This window comes from Papilio machaon, chromosome 1 (assembly GCF_912999745.1).
Source record: "Papilio machaon chromosome 1, ilPapMach1.1, whole genome shotgun sequence".
Lineage (NCBI taxonomy): Eukaryota > Metazoa > Arthropoda > Insecta > Lepidoptera > Papilionidae > Papilio > Papilio machaon.
In genome coordinates this window covers 8656354-8676961 of record NC_059986.1, presented here as the reverse complement: position 1 = coordinate 8676961, position 20608 = coordinate 8656354, and the positions used below count along the sequence as shown (strand labels likewise).

General features: G+C 31.6%; 3 protein-coding genes across 3 annotated transcripts; 2 read left to right on the top strand and 1 right to left on the bottom strand.

The window, feature by feature from the left end:
- Window positions 1-1469: 1469 nt before the first annotated feature.
- On the bottom strand, window positions 1470-3194 carry LOC106718818 (protein arginine N-methyltransferase 1). Its single transcript, XM_014513006.2, has one exon. It carries the CDS (start codon window positions 3086-3088, stop codon window positions 1532-1534), a length of 1557 nt encoding a protein of 518 aa, XP_014368492.2. The 5' UTR covers window positions 3089-3194; the 3' UTR covers window positions 1470-1531.
- A 368-nt stretch (window positions 3195-3562) lies between these two features.
- Window positions 3563-7324, top strand: LOC106718832 (intraflagellar transport protein 80 homolog). The gene is made up of 14 exons (XM_014513026.2): window positions 3563-3657; window positions 3810-3977; window positions 4122-4228; window positions 4425-4603; window positions 4744-4833; window positions 4903-5040; window positions 5128-5252; window positions 5485-5733; window positions 5853-6013; window positions 6158-6373; window positions 6557-6698; window positions 6768-6927; window positions 7048-7186; window positions 7274-7324. The coding sequence occupies exons 1-14, from the start codon at window positions 3563-3565 to the stop codon at window positions 7309-7311; spliced, it is 2007 nt and encodes a 668-aa protein (XP_014368512.2). The 3' UTR covers window positions 7312-7324.
- Window positions 7325-8270: 946 nt separating this feature from the next.
- On the top strand, window positions 8271-18773 carry LOC106718819 (carbohydrate sulfotransferase 11). Its single transcript, XM_014513007.2, has 4 exons — window positions 8271-8773; window positions 9519-9776; window positions 12417-12621; window positions 18183-18773. The coding sequence occupies exons 1-4, from the start codon at window positions 8495-8497 to the stop codon at window positions 18410-18412; spliced, it is 972 nt and encodes a 323-aa protein (XP_014368493.2). The 5' UTR covers window positions 8271-8494; the 3' UTR covers window positions 18413-18773.
- The last annotated feature ends 1835 nt before the right edge of the window (window positions 18774-20608 follow it).

The window sequence follows — 20608 nt, the reverse complement described above, 5'->3', positions numbered from 1 at the left end:
GTATATCAATGCAGTTACAATTGGGGATATAGCTTTATAAATATGTAGACTAGTTTAATTTATTATAAATTCAAAATCAGAAATAATGTGCTAACCCAAAACATGCATTTATGTCATAAGCTTAATTAGATTTAATTAATTTGTCTATGCCCCTAGTATCGAAAGTTAAATGTAAACCAGCTATAGAGTTGCCAACGTTAAAATTTAACACAGGGATGAAAAAAAAATTTTGAATAAGCTGGCAGCACTATTAATTAAACAAATTTAGCAAAATATTTTTTAAACTAATGAAGGATAACTTTAGATGTTCTATAACATTCCATTTTGGAATAAATATGAAATGCATTTATGTAAAAACTTGTCCCTTGTTATTATACTCAAAATCAATACTGAGTAATACTGAGAAAATATAGAAGTGAGTTTAACATAGGTTTCAACTCTTTAACTTAGGTCATTTTCCAACATTCCAATATGAATATCTTTATTTATAACTTGCTTATTTATATTAAATAAACAGACAGATTGCTGTTACTGTCATGAATTATATTTATCTACATTTATTAATTGCATAAATTCAACACATTCAATGGAGAAGTAATAAATAGTATATTCATGTTTCATACACATTTTTTTCAATATTATAATTAACATCTCCCTCCATGATATAATAAATATAATTAAAGCTTCATTGTAAATAGACTAATAGATTGAATATCTTGCATTTGTTTGTAAAATAAACTATTTCTGTCCCAGCCATATGTAATTTGTATGTGAAATGTTATTACTATTCACTAATTATTCTTTTTCTACTTGTAAATAATTAGATGTCAACCGCTCTTAAGAACTATTTAAATTATGTGTAAAATGAAATAAAGATTTTTCGTAGAAAATGATTATATTTATTAAAACCTGTAACATTCTTTTTTTTGGGCCCCCGATGGACTCTGAAACTAGTCAGTGCCGACACCAAACAAATGTACTCGAGTGTTAGCCTTTTCTTTAGTTAGTGATAATGCCTTCCGAAAGTTAGAATAACTTAATACTTGTATGATTTTGAAGAATGAAAGAGGAATAGAAATAAACAATTTTATTTGTAGTGCAATTAAAAAACAAATATCACGAAATTATCAATACCAAGTTCATAACTTTTGCCTTATGAATTGTCAAACTAATCATTATCTGTTTTTTTTTTTTCATTTACGAAGCAACGGCAAAAAAGCTATTATCAAAATATAAATTTATTTCTAGATATTTCTATATATATTTTTGTCTTATGCCAGATAATGTTGTGCTTGTTTCTAAAGTGGTAATCTGATTAAAACTGACTACATAATATTAATGTAAAAAATAAACATTTTCTATTTCACAGCAATCCACAGTCAGATGTCTAAAAACAAAAAGTATATGTATATAAGAAAAAAATCATGACTTTCATCATAATTACTAACATATAAGCTAAAATATTGAAAGTGACAATTATAAATGCATTGACACCACAGCTTGAAGTTAACACCTAAATATTTCCAACGGTTTAACTTAAAATATACTTGTGGATTTTACCAAATATATCAATTTGCACAAGAAGTCCTCTTACATCTGTTTTTAAACGACTACATGTTATTGTGCCCTTAATTATATCACCATTTTTCACTTCCTTACAATCTTTAAAATAAAACAATGTTTGCTTCCAATGTGTTGGTGTAACATGAGGGCCCGTTGAAAAGCTTACTGGTGTTGGTAAATTAAAGAATGCATCAAAATAACCTATAAGGGATGTAATAAAACCATCCCGTGTTATTCGAAGTTCAAATGGTGATGTGAAATCTACTACTTTTACATTACAAGTATTTATATCAATGTCTTTAACAACACAGGGTTTGGAAATAATGTTTTTTGAATCCACAACTTCGACACTCGCTTCTCTGACAACTTCTGATTTCATACAATTCATTTTATATCCATATACATCTGACCAGAAGTTGATTAGTTTTTTATGTGTGTCAATATCACCATTTGCAACTAAACTTATGTTGCATTGATTCGGTAACAATATACCTCCAGGGTTGAGATAATTATCTCTAGCATATATAACACTGTCTAACATTCCTTCAAAAAGCAGAAAATATCCCATCCACTCGGACACAATTATGTCAACTTTTTCATCCAACTTTGTATCTTCAAGTCGGCCTTTTATAGTTTTAATTTCATTTGAAAAATTGTTTTCCGTGATAATATCCATAGCATGATAAATAATTTCAGATTGGTCTAATGCATATACTTTTTTAGACCCAGCGGTGGCACAGAACATTGATAAAATGCCTGTCCCACATCCTAAATCCAATACAGTCTTATTTTTAAATGTGTCTTTATTATATAATATTGCATTTTTATAACTTTCTGTGCGTACCTTATCGGAGAGCATGTCATAATGAATACCAAAGTGTGCGTAACTACTAAAGTATCCTTCGTCACATTCTAGGGGTACTTTGGAGACACAATCAACTGTTAAATTTTCATTTCCAATAGAATTTGTATTACCTTCAACAATTGTTTTCATTGAACTTTGCATCTTACTCATATCTTCTCTTGCCATCTGCAGATGTGTCTGTGACTCTTTAAGTTGTTCCGAAAGTGTTTGTATCGTCCTTTGAAGTTCAAGAAAATGAGCTTGTGACAATGTAACTAAGCCATTCTCTACATTAGCATGATAAGATTTTGGTGAACTGATATTTTCTGCCAATGAATCAAAATCATACATCAACCATTCGTCATTACCAACAGGTTTTAAATATTTATCATCATTCCAAGTGGCCGTTTCTGAGCTCATTATATCTTCAGATTTTGCTTTATGTGTTTTAATATAATTTATCAATTTAATATATGAATAGCAATCCATGTGGTGTTTTGATTTAAGAGCACTTAAGTTAAAATTATGGTTTTTCTCACAATGTAAGATACCTTCTTCAATTGTAGGCAGTGCAGTTGTGCAAAACAAACAAGTAATTGAAGAATTGCTGGTATCCATTTCTTGCCACTCCTCTTCGTCGTATTGATCTTCATCACTACTAAGATCTGGTACGTCCGACATGATAAATTGAAGAAGTTCACTAATGATACAACTTTTTAAAGAAAATTATAATGGACACTGCGTGATAAAACCAATTAAAACACACTTTTAACAACCATGTGGTTAATCAATTGCAAATCAGATGACATATGACATTGACAATTTCAATCAAATTGAAGTTACACTGACGGCTGACGGCTTAAATGCTCTGTCATGGAGTAAAACTTTTATGCGAAGAAAGATAAATTTAATCAAAAACCAATAAATTCATGATTTTAATTATTTATTATTTTAAGCAGTACATTGCACAAACCACATAATGCCTATCCGCCAAAATAATTGTTATGGTGTAGTGCCGTGAAAAAATAATTGGACTTATGGAGTAAAATAACATTCTAAAATGGTACGGTTTCTATAGTTACAAAAGATATAAACATAACAAAAATTATAAATTGTCGTAATACTTAGTTTTATATGCTTTTAAGAACTGTAGATATGCGGTTAAAAGTCTCTCCGATTAAAAAACCCAAACACGATGGAGCGGTCATTTGCGTTGGTTGGAATAACACTGAAGATGTTTTCTCGTGCGGGTAATTTTCCGAAATTTTCGTATATTTTTCTGAAAAATGATTGTATTATACAAACTAATTTACTTTTTGCAATTACAAGCTGCTTTATCAGAAAATTTGGTTTTTATGAAACAACAGTAAACATTTAAATGTTTCATTTTATCAAATTTTAGCGATGATCACAAGTTACTAAAATGGAATCTAGCAACAAATGAATGCATGTCGGTTGCAACGTTTCCTGATGATTTGTATCCAACTGGACTTCATTTATTTTCTAAAATAAATAATAGTGGGAAGAAGTCGCAAACTGACTTTATATTAATAGCATCTACAGATGGGAGGTGAGTGGAACTATTTATCCCATAAACTATTAGAAAAATATTCTGTTAAAGCCACTAATAATAATACTGCAAATTATTTATAATTTTCAAATCTATAACATTTGGTTTAATACTTGTAATAGTACTTGTTTTATTTATAAACAGATTTCACATAGTCAATTACAATGGGCGCATTGAGAAGAGTATTAATGCTCATCAAGGTGCTTGTCTTGTCGCACTTTGGAGTCCTAATGCTGACGGAATTCTAACAGGTATCGTTTGCGACCACGAATCTTTGCGTCGAAGTTGTCAATACATAACTTTACATATTATGTATTTCCGTTCATTTTGTAGCAAAATTTATTTTATGACTTCTCATCCAAATATAATTTAGGTTTTGGTCCATCATACACTTGTTGTAACATAATTATTTTAAGTAGCATTTTTGCATTGTCATAAATTTTTCAGCTGGAGAGGACGGGTGTGTCAAAATATGGTCATGTAACGGTCTTCTAAGATCGACTGTTGTCGAATCAGATGTGTCTTGCTATATGGCTGCATGGAGCCCTGACAGTAACTCTATCTTGTACACCAAAAAGCATCATTTAGTAATTCATCCATTGCAAGCAAAATCTAAAGTAACTAAGGTAATAAGATTAGGTTAAAAGAGATATCAGTACTCGTTCGAAAATTTCTTAGAACATCAACTACTTTAATAGGTATTGAGCCACCTGATTTCAGGGTCAGTTTGTTCATTTCATTATGTTTTTTATTATTAAAATTTCAGTGGTGGGCACATGAATCAGTTATTTTATCCGTTGGTTGGAATGCAAGTAATAATTTAATTGTCTCGGGTGATGAGGATGGCTATATTAAGGTAAATTATATAAAATTCATAAAATTGCTTGCTTTACTTTAAATTAATGCTAACAATTTTTTTGTGTAGGTTTGGGATACATTTCAACAGTTAATATTTTCCACAAAGGAGTTTGTACATCCATGTACTGCAATCAGTTGGTCACCGCATGGTGATTTGTTTGTCGCTGGCAGTTTTAATAAATTGTCACTTCATAGTGATGATGGCGTAAGTTATGTTATGTAAATTAAATTTAACTAGTGCATTTCATTTTATTCATTTTTAGAATTACATTTGCTGATTTTTCTTCCTCAGTGGCCTAACTCTTCTTTAGACTTGGACGTTGGCAGTGTTTACTGTGTAGCGTGGTCACCTGATGGTACGCAGCTAGCAGCAGCTTGCGCCGATGGTCATGTTATTTTCGCACACATTATTGACAGGTGTGCAACTTCTTTTACTGTACTTGTAACTTTCAAATCCGTGCAAATTCTAACCCCATGTACCGAATACAGTTGGTCATAATTAAGATTCCTCACTACATTGTGCAGTGTTTTTTTTGCAGCTAAGCAACAATTTTCAGTTTAGTCTTATACTAGTTCTTTGCTTTTCCTACCCTGCCACCGTTGATAAATAAAAATATTTGTTTGTTTAATATCAATTTATTTTTAATAGAACTTATAACTGGAAGAATTTTACTTGCACCCAAATCGGGCGCAAAGTAATAGCTATAAAGGATATAACGACCGATGAAAGTGATCAACTTGACTATCCGGATAGTGTCGTACAAATTGCGCTTGGCTTTGATCATTTAGCAGTGGCCACGATAAAGCAGTGTTTCATACACAAGTTGACGTCGTGGAATACTCCAGTAACGTTCGACCTTAAGGACGGCGCTGTTAGTGTCATTCTTCTAGCCTCAAGGTAATAAATAGGCAATTTACTAAAAACATCTCTTTCTCCGCAACCATATGCAAAGCTTCATTTTCCTACATTTTACTTTCGTGGATTGGTGTGGATAGTTACAAAATTACAATTTCTAGATGTATGTGTATAGTCGAGCGTGGTCGTATCTCGGTATACAGCTACACCGGTCGCTTGCTGGCCAGTCCGCAAATCAGTTCGCACTCCGAGTTGCGTGGACGAGCTTCGATATCTTTAGGGCCGGATACACTGGCTTCTATTGACTACGCCAATCCCACTTGTAAGTCCTTGCGCATTTTAATTCAGTTACCTCAATTTTTTACTTTTAAAACTTTGTTGTTTGCGTTTTCAAATCGGAATTGTGTTCAACAAACAATTTTTTTTAAATATCTCTTCTTTCGCTTTAACAAAGTTGATCTTTCAGTGATTCAAGTATTTGATTTGCCAACTGCAACGTATTCAATAAGTCGTGGGGCAGGAGATAACAATGTAACCAGGATAAAACACCACACGGTGGTTTGCAGCATTGCATTGAGTCAGACTGGACCCATCAATGAACGTCAGATAGCTTTGCTAGATAAGAGACGTGATTTGCTAGTTGCAACTGTGAAGGACTCAAAACAAAAGCTATCGGTGCTATGTAAGTATTCTTCTTCTTCTTGAGGTACCTTTTTGACTAGCGAAGGTTAGCCGTCATTTCTCCATATTTGACTCTGTCTCTTGCAAGGCGAAACAGCGTATTACTGGAGAGAAAAAATGTTACATAAAATGATACAGATCAATCTAAAATTCTTGTAAAATACTTAATATTCGTTTTTAACAGCCCGTGCAGTACTTAGTGTTATGTGGAGTACAGAATCTGAACTATTAGTTGGCTTAAAGAAGGAATCTATAGTAAGTTGGGCTTATCAGAAAAATAACACTCGTCCGGAACTTACTACAACTGTCATTTCGATACCGTCAAGGTAAATTAAATTTATTTAGTCCACGCTCAGGCCAAAAAAACTTAAAAGTAATTTTTGAATTTTGTGCAGTAACATGGGTTATAATCCCACCATACAATGTGTGGAAAATGGTGTTGCGATTATTTATCGCGGGAAAGGATCAACCGTCATGCACATATCGCTTGGCGTCATACATGTAGAGATGGTGCTTAAATATATCGCTTCCAACATGTGGAGTGAAGCTTTACAGGTAAAGTTATAAAGCAGTCGCTTTTTAGTCTCAAAAGCAATATGCTTAAATCTACTGAATTTCATCCATACACTTAATTGAGGCTGAATAAATTGTTTGCATAAATATTCATACTTATAGCTTTGTCGCACATTGAAAGACACCAAGCTCTGGGGATGTCTTGCCGAAATGGCTCTAGAAAAAAATCAGTTAGACATAGCCGAAGAAGCTTTTGAAGAAGTGCACCAGTATGCGGAGGTGTTTCGGATACAACACTTAAGTAAGAAATAAAACAGATTGTTTTAATAGGGTTTGTTAATAATTTATGATCTTAGTATTAATAACCGTTGTATAATTTCTGTTTCAGAAAACATAAGAAATAGTAGTGGAGCAGGAAACGCATAAATAAATTTATAAAGTAAGATTACTGTAATAGAAATAAATTGACGTTAATAAAATTCAACGCTATTTTTATTAATAATAATTTAATGGGACAATATTGAACTTTTAGGTCTAATGAAAAGAACATTTAGAAGCGTTATTGTAAATGTTTATTCATGTTGAATGCCCGGGCGCTAATGTGGGTGCGGTATTTAGACCGCACATATGATTTCCACGTGTACACTTGCGTATTACAATAACAGGACAACAACAACTGTTGCACAAACTGTCTGGCTCGACCAGTGAAATACCATGACCACCCTGAAGACAGATGTAAAGTGTATATATTTCCTCGTTTCTTCTGAAAGTGTGGGTGCCGGAGTCCTAATTTAAGTCCTCTTTATGACGGAGTAGTTATGACGGAGGAGAGTCTCATAGGAAGGTGAAATATTTGCTTTATATGCGTCGTTCTTCCCCTCCTCTGTCGATTAAAAATAAGCAACTTATCATAATTGCGGATGTCTATGGGCAGCGGTCGCTTCGCTATTTCAGCGAATTCGGCTGGCCGCTTACTCATTATAGAAAATACTAGCTGTCACCCACGACTGTCCACGCGGAATTAAAAAAAAAAACTTAATTATAATATTGTAGTAGTAGCCTATGTGTTCCAGACTATATTCTACATCTATGCCAAATTTCATCAAAATCCCTTGAGCTGTTCCGAAAATACTTTCACACAAATATCTATCTATTCATCCATCTAAACTTTCGCATTTATAATTAGATAAAAAATAGACTACAATTTATTCTTACTTTCACTCAGTTCTTATAGAATTTGGTTATGGCAAAAAATATTTTGTAAGCACAGATAATCAATAGCAAGCAACATACTCTTTGACGTGAACATTCAGAAAACATCATTCAGTTTGTTTGACGTACTTTTTCATTCATTCCTTTTTTTAGTATCGTTTGTGATATTGTATGTGATGTGTATGTCAGTGATTTTCGAGAAGTATATTTACGAAAACATTAAGTTTTAAGTGTAAAATGAATCTTGAAACTTAATTTTATAAGTTAAACATATCGTAATTTCGTGATTCAATAAAACTAAAAATGATTTTATAGTTATACAACTGAGATTTTGCATGCCCTACATTTTAAAAGTAACTTACATTATATTTTTAAAGTTTTAATTAACGAAAATTTTATGTGCGTGTTATGGCGAAAGATGCGTTCTTGGAACGGGAATTTCATACTGTTCCTAGGCATATTATTCTGTGTAAGCGGGAACGAGAATGAACTACAAACTACAAACGAACATTCTTTGGAACTGACCCAGTCCTTGAACTTGGCGCGGCAAGAACTAATACAGGAAGCATGTCGTCGGTTCCCCTTGAAATTAAGTCTCGATGATTTACCGCCAAGTCAACTCGAACATATACTTGTTGATGATGAGCACAAACTTCTTTATTGCTACGTACCAAAGGTGAGCTTTTGAAGGTTAACTAGTATTTCATAATTATCGTCCGCGTGTCTAAAATCGTCATTTCGCTCATCACTATAATTTTTCATTATACTTCCCTAACATGATAACAATCAATTAATTCATACAAATTTTCGTGATTAAGTAATATGTAATGTTAAAAATTCTTTTATATATATAAATAACAATAATATTATTTTCATGTCATATCATAGATTGATGTTATTAAACAGTGTGAAAGAAAATTAATAAAAGCCAAAAAAATATTGTTACTTGATGCAAAGATCTGATTTTAATTCCAAACACTCTTGAATTAATTCTTGGTAAGGTATAGTATGTTTGTCATGTTCAACAAAAATTAAAAACAAATATTAAAATTGCGTTAATTCATTTACTATCATTTGAATTTATGAAAATAAACATTAATTAAATATTAATTACATTGAAAAGGTCTGAAATATTTACATTACTGTTATTTCTATATTTTATTGTTGAAAATTGTATCTTTGCTGAAAAGCTTAGAGAGCAATTAATAAATTTAAATGAAGTGTGTGGTTCAGCTTATCATAGTCTTTGATGATTTTATTTTTTTGAATAACTAAAAAATATATGTTGTATATAATAACATAGTCCCTATATAATTTATTTTTAGCCCTAACAAACTGTTGCATACTTTTTGCCACATAAACATTCCTTGTTACTACAATTCTATTTAAAATTAATTTTGTTAATCTCTTTTTTATTTTAGGTTGCGTGTACGAATTGGAAACGTATCCTTATGATACTGGCTGGAAAATGGAACGGCACCGATGTTTTGGCTATACCAGCGAGCCTCGCTCACACGCCCGGAATGTTCCGGAACTTGAGTACCGTGCCCAAGGAAGACAGACAGGTTATGCTGGATAATTATCACAAGATGATCATAGTCAGGAATCCTTTTGAACGATTGTTGTCAGCGTACAGAAATAAATTGGAAGGCGATACACAGAGCGCGAAGTATTTTCAGGTATTGGTTACAAAGTTTATATCTAGCTTTAGAAATCGCGCGACGTTCAACTGTCATCAATACTCTTGGGCAACTAAAATTGACATACAGGATGTTCTGCTCAATTGGCACCTGTGTTATGGTTTGCGTTTCAAGCTGCGAACTTCGAGTCACCGGTCGGTTCACAAAGTTAAAGTACATCGGGATGAGCCGTGAGCTGCCATTTTAGTTGTTGAGCTGCAGCTCAATAATGCAATTCTATGTTCTGAACTTTTGAACCGGTTCAAAGCTGATTTAGACACGTCTAGTCATCAACGTGTTCAAACCGCGGTGGCGAACGCTTGGTAACTCTTGATTTTAATAAAAGAAATATCAAATAGTAAGATCTTTAAAAAAATGAGAGATATTAAGTGTAAAATGAGTAAGAAAAGGGTAACACTTTCAGGGGACTTGCCCGGAATAGTAACTACATGATTAGGAGTTTTGTGATCCATTTTTTTACAGTTTAATTAAAAAGGCAACGTCTTACGCTGATAATCTTAATTAGTATGACCGGCAAATACTTAATAGGCATTCATTATTATTCCACTTCGGCCGTAAATTGAATAACAACTCTTTCGATATAATCGTACGTAGTCATCGTTTAAACTTCCGTTTATTTGAACATAAAAAATAATTGATAGATTTAAGATTTTTTATTATAAAAGAGTTATTAACTGAGGCACTTAGGAGCAGTTAATTGTTGACTAAGTGGACCCCTTATTGTGAAGTCTCATACTAAACTTACCACTTAAAACATTACAGAAGTAACAGTGTCTTTTGTTAAATACCCTAGCGAATGTAAGTTATTCGTCAGTTAAAAAATAACTTCGCACATTTTAGTATTCTTGTTTGAATTGAAGTATAACTACGGTTGTTAAAAAATCTTGAAATAATAATAATATAAAATAATAATTATATTCTATTATTATTATTATTTATGTTTAATTAAAAATAGACTTGCGTCATATCGTATCGTATCATATCGTAAAACTTCAGCCGGAATAAACGGATGTTTTATACATTGTATATGATTAAATAATACTAATAATAAATGACTTCGTTCATAAGTCCGAAAAAAGCCAACAGTAAAACGATTTTAACTATGCAAAAGAAATGTAAACGTGAAAATTGTAAGACAAGTGACATGAGTAGTTGGAATGGAAATCCCTTTTCTCCGAACTACGATAACATTTTGGAATTTACGAGTTTTAGCTTATTATACAGTTTACAAAAATAATTCTGATTTGAATTTGAACGAAATATAGTTACCATTATATCACATTCTTTTGATTAGAACGGTAGTATGACAAATCAAACTGAAGTTTTTTTTTTAATTACTCATACACATAATATGTGCAACATGCATTTGTTTATTACTTTTTCGGTCCAATTGATAACTACCATACTCGAATAACTCATTGATTTAAAAAAATACTCTAAAATAATGTGTTAAGAGTAGGGTTTGCATTGGATGGCGTTTTATTGTATTTATTGCCAAATCTTACTTCTTACTAATATTGTAAATGCGAAAGTTTAAATGGATGGATGGATGTTTGTTTGTTAGAAGGTACCTCCGGCTACGGCTAAACGAATCTCTCTGAAATTTGGCATAGATGTAGAACATAGTTAAGAAGAACATATAGGCTACTAATTTAGAGGATTTTTCATTCCACGCGGACGGAGTCGCGGGTGACAGCTAGTAATATTATAAATGCGATTGGTTTTACGGATGGATAGATGTATGTTAGAAGGTCCCTCCAGAACGGCTTCACGATGTACAAAATAGCCTGGAAGAACACATGGCTTTTTTTTACACGTAGTGGACTGAGTCGCGGGCGATAGCTAGAAAAATATAATTTTGACTCACATTAGCACAGTAACCTATGTAGAATGCATATCTAGGTCAGTCTCACCGACCGTGCTCAATGCAAAGTCTTACAAAAACTGAGGAAAGGTCGAGATACATGATTCCACTGCCAATCCTACACATAGTGTTATTTCATTTTTTTTTTTTCAGGAAAATGAAAGAGATAATAATAATGTTACTGTCAACTATTTTAGCAGTGGAAATTTACGATTAAAAGATAACGTATTGAGTAATGTTTGTTTTTATAAATTGAATGACACAATGTAAAATAAGTTACGAACGTTCAATGATAAACTATAGTTCAGGGTATTTAAAATCCGAGATAAAGTTGAAAACATCATTATTTTAGTGAATTGGAAAGACCACGTAATTAAATATTTATTGGGGAAGCACGACATCATATAAAGATATTTTGAATTGTAAATAGCACTTTTAGCTTACAACGTAGGAAGTGCGGTTTTCTTCCTACCCTGTACTCTACTTATTGTAAGCGCCCTTTTTCCTCTTCTAAAGATCTAAAGATCATTTTCCTGTCGTCCTCCCTACGGAGGATCGCCCAATATTTACTACTCTTCCATACATCTCTATCAGCCGTCATATCCGAACTCACTCCCTTCTTACATATGTCCTCTTTCACACAATCCATCCATACTGTCTTCGGTCTTCGTCTCTCACGCATTACTAAAATAAAGACTTAACATGATTGTTTTTGTACTTAACTCTTCGTAAGCGTATATTAAATATGTTCATAGGACAGAGTGGGCAAGAGGATAATACGAGCGTACCGTGAGAATCCTACCAACGAGTCGCTGGAGCATGGGCATGACGTCACCTTCAAAGAATTCGTATTGTTCCTCACCAATCAGTCGGAGGAGATGGCTGATGTGGTGAACAACGAACACTGGCAGCCCATCACCAGCCTCTGTCATCCATGCCTTATCAAGTACACCCTAGTAGGTGAGTTGACAGTTTAATTCAATTTTACTGGATTTTATGAATCCCCTATTTCTACATACATTCTGTACCTTGTGATTCGTACACCCACGCAGCGTCTCTCAAGGTCTCCATGGGTTTATCAAATATCTGTTTTCCACAACAACAACGCTCGAGGAAGTCGTAATTTTCCACGAGGCGCATTGCTCAACGCAATTTTAGGTAAACAGCGAGATGTAAAGATTGTTGGGTGAACAAACCTGTGCGCGTCTTTTTCTCAATTGCAGTGGGTCATGAGTAATCATGAGCCGTCATAACGGTTACATATAAAAATATTGAAAAGTGCAAAAATTTATTTGTAATATTATATTGTATAGTCCCCACATACAAAAAAAGTTGCCTACAGCTATTAGCTAGATTTGATTATTGTACCTATATGTTACGATGTTTTAATATTTTTTATTTTTTTGTGCTTCGCTTACTTACCATTATAAATTCAAGGTAGGATAACCTTACATAACTGCGGTATGATCGGGTCTCTGTTAGTGAAGGATTTCTTGGGTTTTACCGCGACCGATTCGTTTTGATCATGTAATGTGTTAAAATTTTCCACTATTTCATGTTCATAACTATTTTCTAGCTTTTTATAATTTTTATTTATTATGCTGGAATAATATTTCAATGATTGAATTTTGTAATCATACGTTTACACTATTCGTTAGATAAATATGTCGGTAGAAGCAACAGTTATTATATTTGTTACTTATTAGTTATTTCATGATATAATTAAAGATGATATAAATATAACTATCTGCCCTAAATGACACTAATTTCATCTTAATTCACATTAAGTAGCTATAAAATATGTGATAAGAAATGAAACTCACGATCATTATGCCAATAGGTCAATCTAGTGAATGTAGGTCTTTTATTAATATGTAGTCTACTAGTTATTACCCGTGAATAGAGTAACTTGATCTTTACTTTTTTCAAGTTTAAATCTTACTTATAATTGCGAAAGTTTGGATATATGGATGGATGTTTGTAAGAAGGTATCTCCAGGACGAGAACATAGTCTGGAAGAACATAATATAGGCAACTAACTAAGTTTTCTTTAATTCTGCGTGGACGAAGTCGCGGGTGACAACTAACCACTACATAAAGTAAAATAAAAAAACGAATTAAAAATTTTCTTTGATGTTGTTGATTGAAGAATTATGTATCCCATCTCCTTGGTAGACAAGGAGTTTGTATTCTGCCAAAGATGTGGCATACTGTGCATTTGACCTTTGCCTTTTTGTTATTAGTAAAAATATAAAGTAGAAAAAGAGAATGGCGCGGGAAGTTAAATACCGGATGTACCATTGAATAAAATTTGATTGAAATAATTAGTGTAAATATGTTAGTGTTAGTACAAGGGAATAAAAGTTTTGGCTGCAGTGCTTGTGTTTTCAATTTATACAGATGCAATCGTGTGTTTATCCGAAAACAGTAACATTGGTGGGAAATGCCAACAGCGTGATTGTAACCAAAGAGTTCGAAGTTTTTTTTAAATCATCCTATCACGGATTATTTCATAGGAAATATTTCTCCTTGAATGTTTAAATTAACACCTTGTCAATAGACAAACATTATACTGTAGTAAATCAAACTGGCTTATAATTAACCGAAAAATAAATATTTTCTTGTAATTCGAAAATACATAATATATAGTTGTCTCTCTTTTTTTTAAGGTGAACGAAAGAGAAGGCTATGTGTTTAAACTAGTATGACAAAAGAAACCTATGATTTCGTATACATTCGACAGATTTAATACGTATTTGTGGCTGTAGATTGCGTCATTGTTTTTTGTTCGTGGTTTTGCGAATTATACGAATTATAAATACTAGCTGTCGCCCGCGACTTCGTTCGCGCGGAATTTAAAAAAAAAATATTAGTAACCAATGGTTTCTTCCAGACTAAGTTTCACATTTATGCTGAATTTCGTAGAGATCCGTTGTGTCGTTCTGCAGATACCTTCTAACAAACAGCCTTCCACCTATCCATCCATACATACAAACATTCGTATTTATAAACGTGTAATGATGAATTGCAGCATTATTTTGTATTTAAACATAAACACATTTAACGCTACGTCATTCATTTTAAAACAATCTATTGAAATAGAATTGTTTTTCGAACATTCGTGAAGTAATCGAAAACTTGTAATATTTACCGTTGGTTTCTGAGAACAAAAATTCTGTATAAAACTTATCGTCATCCTTGTGATAATATTTGACTTTAGAAACCCACCTTTAACATAATATTCCATTTTTATGTCTGTTATAGATATAAAAAACTCGGATACTACTGAATGGATTTTCATACAGTTTAAAACCAGACAAGTAAACTTTCTTATTCAATTAGTTGGCTTTTGAACATTACTTTAATCTTTAATAATTACTTTTTTTTCTTTATGAATATTTTCGTTTTATTTAGTTGAAAAATAGCAGTAACTATTACAAAATTTTACTTTTGTAAGGGTACATTATTATAATAGTAGTAGGTTCTCATGTTCATTAAAAACTCGTTACGTCTTTGGCAATGTTTTTTAGACGTCTACAAGGTTGTTTAGATAAAATTATAAGCTTCATATTTTTTCTGTCAGCGACTTTACAACTACAATTTAGGATAATTTTCGATGTCCGTATTAAATAAAAAATAATTCTATAGCTGTTGGCATACAGTACAACAAAAAAAAAATTTTTCAACTAAAACAACCTTTGTTTTCTAATAAAACTCGTTTTGAAAAAAACAGTACAATTTTTTTTTCATATATTATAAGGTGGTAAACAAGCAAACTGCCATCTAAATTCGCCGAAATAGCGAAGAGACCGCCACCCCTAGACATTCGCAATTTATCGACGGAAGAGGTGACGTATAGAAAATCCTCTTTCTGTGCGTCCCCTCCGCAGTCAAATCTACTTCCCCTTCTCATCTTTTTCCTATAAAGAGATGAAAGCGGAGTGAAATTAGGCCTCCGGATTTTTTTTGCAAAGACATTTTTTTTTTCAATCTCTAAAAACAATCGAACGATTAACGAAGCCGTTGTATTCTATGCCATCAATTACTCTTCTTTGGCTTCCTAAGAGACGTCTACAAACATCGTTTATAATGATAGATTCATTTAACTTGTGTGCATGTCATGTGTAACCTTGGAGACAATTTGTCGCAATAGTTCCCAAAGTTATGTGAGGACAATCAATTCGTTTGATAAATTACTCGACCTCGTTTGTCGTCGGTAAAAGACAAAGGGCTATGTTATAGTAATTTTACAATTAAAAATAATTAAACTATTACAGAAAGCCGTTGTGAGTGTAAGTTATGGTAACTTTTGTCTGACGATCGAGGTACTGTTTTCTATATACATACTTATGTTTCGGTTTACCGTTTTCAGCATTCAAAATAGTCTTATTTTACATCCGATTCAAGGAATAATTTAAATTAAAACACAGAAGTATAACACACGATTCTTTCCTCTCATTTTAGTCTCCTAGTTTATGACGGCAAGAGCTAAGAATAGTAAGGATGATCCAAAATACTCTTAATTTGTCTGTGTATAAGCCTTTCGCAGTTATGTACTGTTATCGACGATTTCATCAGGCAATGTAGTCACGCACTGATAGCCAAACCAATTATAGGTGGTCATTACAATGAGCAGTGAAACTTCTCCGTAACGTGAAACGACTTGGGTATTTTTTTTACACGCATGCGTCAATATTGATTATCATCGTATACATATCCGGCGTATTTTGTAACGTATTCTATTCCGAGAATTCAATGGATAAAAATGTAAGGTTAAAAATAAACTTTAGAATACAAAACCGGTACGAAATTTTATACCATTTATTTTTATTTATATCTCAATTTGACTAGATAGTAAATATAAAAATAAACTACCACGCACATTGTATGGTTAAGTAGCACAAAATCTGCACTGTGCACAATCCCTTAGTGAACATTAATAGACTTTGAGAGTGAAAGTCATGCAATCTTTGTAAAATTTATAAAACTTTGAAATCCTGTTTGAATATGTGTTTAGCACATAGATAAGTAATCAACCTAGATGTCTACATTCCGTAATATCACTGCTGCATTCATAGACACATATGAATACCAACACGTTTCATACGTATATATGGAACCTAGTTTTGTGATAATGCATTATAACTGGTCATATGAAACCCGTTGACACGACATACATGTAAATTTCTTTAATGTATTACATTTATGATCTGTTTTAGAACGTCAGAGTAAATCGCTGGATAAAAAAAAAACAAGATGAGTACTTTATTCGAGACTAAATTTCGATAAGATATATAGAACCGTTTCGGAGTTATCGTGTAAATATGTAAAAACAAAAAAAAAACGTAACGGGTACTGTACTTAAATTCGGGATGTTAGCCTACATGTTCTAGACTATGTTCTACATTTGTGCCAAATTTCTTTGAGATCCGTTAAGCCGTTTTGGAGGTACATATTAAAGTATTAACAAACGTCAATCTATCCATCCATTCAAACTTTCGCATTTATAATATTAGTATGACTTGGAGATTGTGACACGCCAACAACTTATTTAACAAATAAGTGCCAAGTGTTCAGGACTTACTTTAATATTGTGAAACAAGCCTTTAAAATAATACTGATATAAATGACAATGTTTAGATTTATGGATGGATGGATGGATGTTTGTTTGAAGGTATATCTGGAACGGTTCATCGGATATTGATGAATTTGGCACAGATATAGAACATAGTCTGGAAGAACACATAGGCTATTTATTAAGTTTTTTTTAATCCGCGCGTACTGAGTCGCGGGTAAAAACTAGTATTGTAATAAATCAAAGTTTCTTTAAATTGAACTGAAATTACGTTTACAACAATCTATATTGGTAATCTGTAGTTTAAGTACAACGTTCTCTTGAAGTCGGACCTTAGCTCGATTTTGATATAACAATAAATTTTTATAACTAGTTATTTTGAATTCGTACTTATTATGTTTATCCAAAAAGGTGTTATATCAACACTTAATTGCTTCAACTAACCACCGCTTAATTTTGATGCGTCTATAGTATTCTTTGTTAAACTTCGTTTGAGATAAATCTAAACAGTTCGCTGTTAGCGAAGTCAAGTTCACACAAACTGGTTTTGAAATTTACGTCATCTTGGCTTGACGACGTAGACGAGATTAAAAAAAACCGACCATAAGTTTTTGCCATCGACTTCTTTAAAGTTTTTTTTTTTTTTCAATATAACTTTGTTAATAACATTATACAAACTTGTAACAGAAGCTTGCAAATAAATTAGATATTTTGATATATTTTTAAATATGAATTATTGTAACACACAGACAAAACGGAATGCGTTGCATTTTATACTATGGAGTCGAGTTATTTATATCAACAAATAAATGTCTATGTCACGCTATCACATTTTTTGAATACATTTCCATAAAATTTTCAATACAAATAATGAGTTGAAAGTAATTATTAAAGAATTTATTGCAACTAATTTTGTTGTATACATGTAATTTTGTTTTTTCCTCAGGTAAATACGAGACTCTACTGGACGATTCGCTTCTCGCTTTAAACACTATTAATGCTTCCTACATCCAGTTCCCCAGACTTGCCCACACGTCGGGCACAGCTGAAAAATTGCACAAATACTTCTCACAGCTCGACCTACCTCTTATAAGACGTCTGTATAAACTATACAAGTATGATTATAGAGTATTTAACTATGATCTAGACAATATAGTCGGTTATGATCTTGGATAAAGTTATGTAGAGCTTTGAGAACTTGTGCTATTTTTGACTAGCTTAACAGCTGCATTGTGTACAAACACGTTGTGATTTTTACACGATTTCACGAGTACATTTTTGTTGTATTTTTAGTAATAATTTTAAGGTGCATTTTCACTGTTGAAATATACAATAATATTCCTCTCATATAAACAAAACCAGAGATAACTTTAAACATGTTCTGGTAGTGTTAACATTAAGTAACCTTTAACATGTTACATCTAAAGAAATATCACAAAATGTATGATATGTACACATAATTGTTGTATGAGTGAGAAAAATCTAAGTATTATAAGAACAAAGATATTAAATGTTAAAGATTTTCCTTATTTTTAAAGGGGTATCATAAAATAGTATCTATTTTTCATTCCATGTAATTTATGATTTTATTTTTACATTTCCTACTATTTGTGTTAATTTATTTACAATGTCAATTGAATCATCCGTAGAAAAGAGTTACATCACAAATACTGTAGGTTTCCGAGACTAGAATGTCAAGACAAAACATGATAATATGTTTTAAACAAAGATTTCGGTCTCAGAAACCTACGGTTAATCTCATAAAAAATTAACTATTTTCGTCGGTTGAGTTGAATTACCTCCAAGACATCATTATCTTCCTGGTCTACTCCCACTCACGTGGGGTCGGCACACAAGGTTTTATAAACCTTAAAGTTTAGGCTTAAGTTTTTACGGCCGGTCGCCTGCCTGTCGCCTACCCTATTTGGGTGGGAGGAGGTTTATTTACCTCCAAGTAAAAAACTATAAGTGATAGTTCAGCAATATGAAAAGATATTAAACTTTTATATTTTTCTCAGCTCTCTGTTTCATTTCAAAATAAAATAAAGAATTTATGAAATAATAAATGAAAATGAATAAAATAAATGAAGAAAAAAATGAATAAATGAATTTTTTGTTAATTAAATTGTTACTATAAATATATTATTATTATTTACATACAAATGTAAATTTATTCTAAAGTAATTGCTCGAATAAAATGAAAAAAAAACTATTGGTAATGTTAAAAGTTGAATAATAATATACATCGGTTCTTTTGTATACGTTATAATGGGATTGATTGAATCTCGTATTTTATTAGACATAAGCGAATATATGGTGCCTTATGTAATACTTAAGAATTCTTTTTTTTTCTACGTGAGAATTATTTTTTTCTTTCTAAGTATAAATAAAATATTTTTAATGGATGTGATGTATATTTATTAAATTTAAAATTGAAGTATTTACGGTGTTTTATTTGAAGTGGAGATTTTTTACACCCAACTTTTTTTTATCTTTATTTCCAAGTCAATTAGCAAACGTGTACCGTATATATTTAATAGTTTACCTGCATTCATTACGGATGAAAGTATCAAAGGTAAATTTAAAACAAAGCTCAAAAAATTTTTATTACATGCATTGCCATAACTTCTTTTCCCATAACTGATTTCATTATACTTTCATTAAATTTATTTTAATTTTAATAATCATACTTATCTAATTTTATTTTATATAAATTTAATTTAATTTTTAATTATCATACTTATCTAATTTTATATTATATCAATTTAAATTAAATTTCTTGATCCCACAGTCAAATTATTTTATATAATTTTGTGGGACATAGTTCTATTTTAGGTTTTTTTATTGTATTGTAAATAAATAAATAAATAAATAAATAGGAAATTTATCATCGTGTTAGACTTCTACAGATTAAATCATATTTTCCATTTTTCTCGTGCTAAGTATATACAATATATTAAGTAGCTTATAATCATCGAATGCAAAAAGATTTCATTTGAATCCGATCCAATTGATAAACCCTGAAACACGAGTAAGTGTTGTGACTAATTTTTATCACGTTTAAAATCTGGGTCACACATGAATCAAAGTTATATTATTATCTATTAATATAATTAATATAATCAATAACTTAAATTTCTAACGCGAATTTAAAAGCCGCCATGATATTTTGAAAACATTTATAAATCTAATATTTAGTTTCGATATTATTAGAATTTGTTTATATAACATTTGTTATTAAATTACAATAATATTCTAGTCATTTTATTAGTAACGAGAATAGAAAGCAGTTTTATTTCTGTCAGATATAAATAGTCTACAATTTTTATTACTAAAAGCCTTAGTATTAAGGTGAAGGTAAAATTACACACT

Excerpts from the sequence above, each read along its gene's own strand:
- LOC106718818 (XM_014513006.2), bottom strand. The coding sequence starts at position 3,088 with ATGTCGGACGTACCAGATCTTAGTAGTGATGAAGATCAATACGACGAA.
- LOC106718832 (XM_014513026.2), top strand. The coding sequence starts at position 3,563 with ATGCGGTTAAAAGTCTCTCCGATTAAAAAACCCAAACACGATGGAGCG. Across the intron at positions 4,229-4,424 it reads TGCTGACGGAATTCTAACAG|CTGGAGAGGACGGGTGTGTC; the intron begins GTATCGTTTGCG and ends TAAATTTTTCAG. Across the intron at positions 7,187-7,273 it reads GTTTCGGATACAACACTTAA|AAAACATAAGAAATAGTAGT; the intron begins GTAAGAAATAAA and ends TTTCTGTTTCAG.
- LOC106718819 (XM_014513007.2), top strand. The coding sequence starts at position 8,495 with ATGTGCGTGTTATGGCGAAAGATGCGTTCTTGGAACGGGAATTTCATA. Across the intron at positions 8,774-9,518 it reads TTTATTGCTACGTACCAAAG|GTTGCGTGTACGAATTGGAA; the intron begins GTGAGCTTTTGA and ends TTTTTATTTTAG. Across the intron at positions 12,622-18,182 it reads TATCAAGTACACCCTAGTAG|GTAAATACGAGACTCTACTG; the intron begins GTGAGTTGACAG and ends TTTTTTCCTCAG.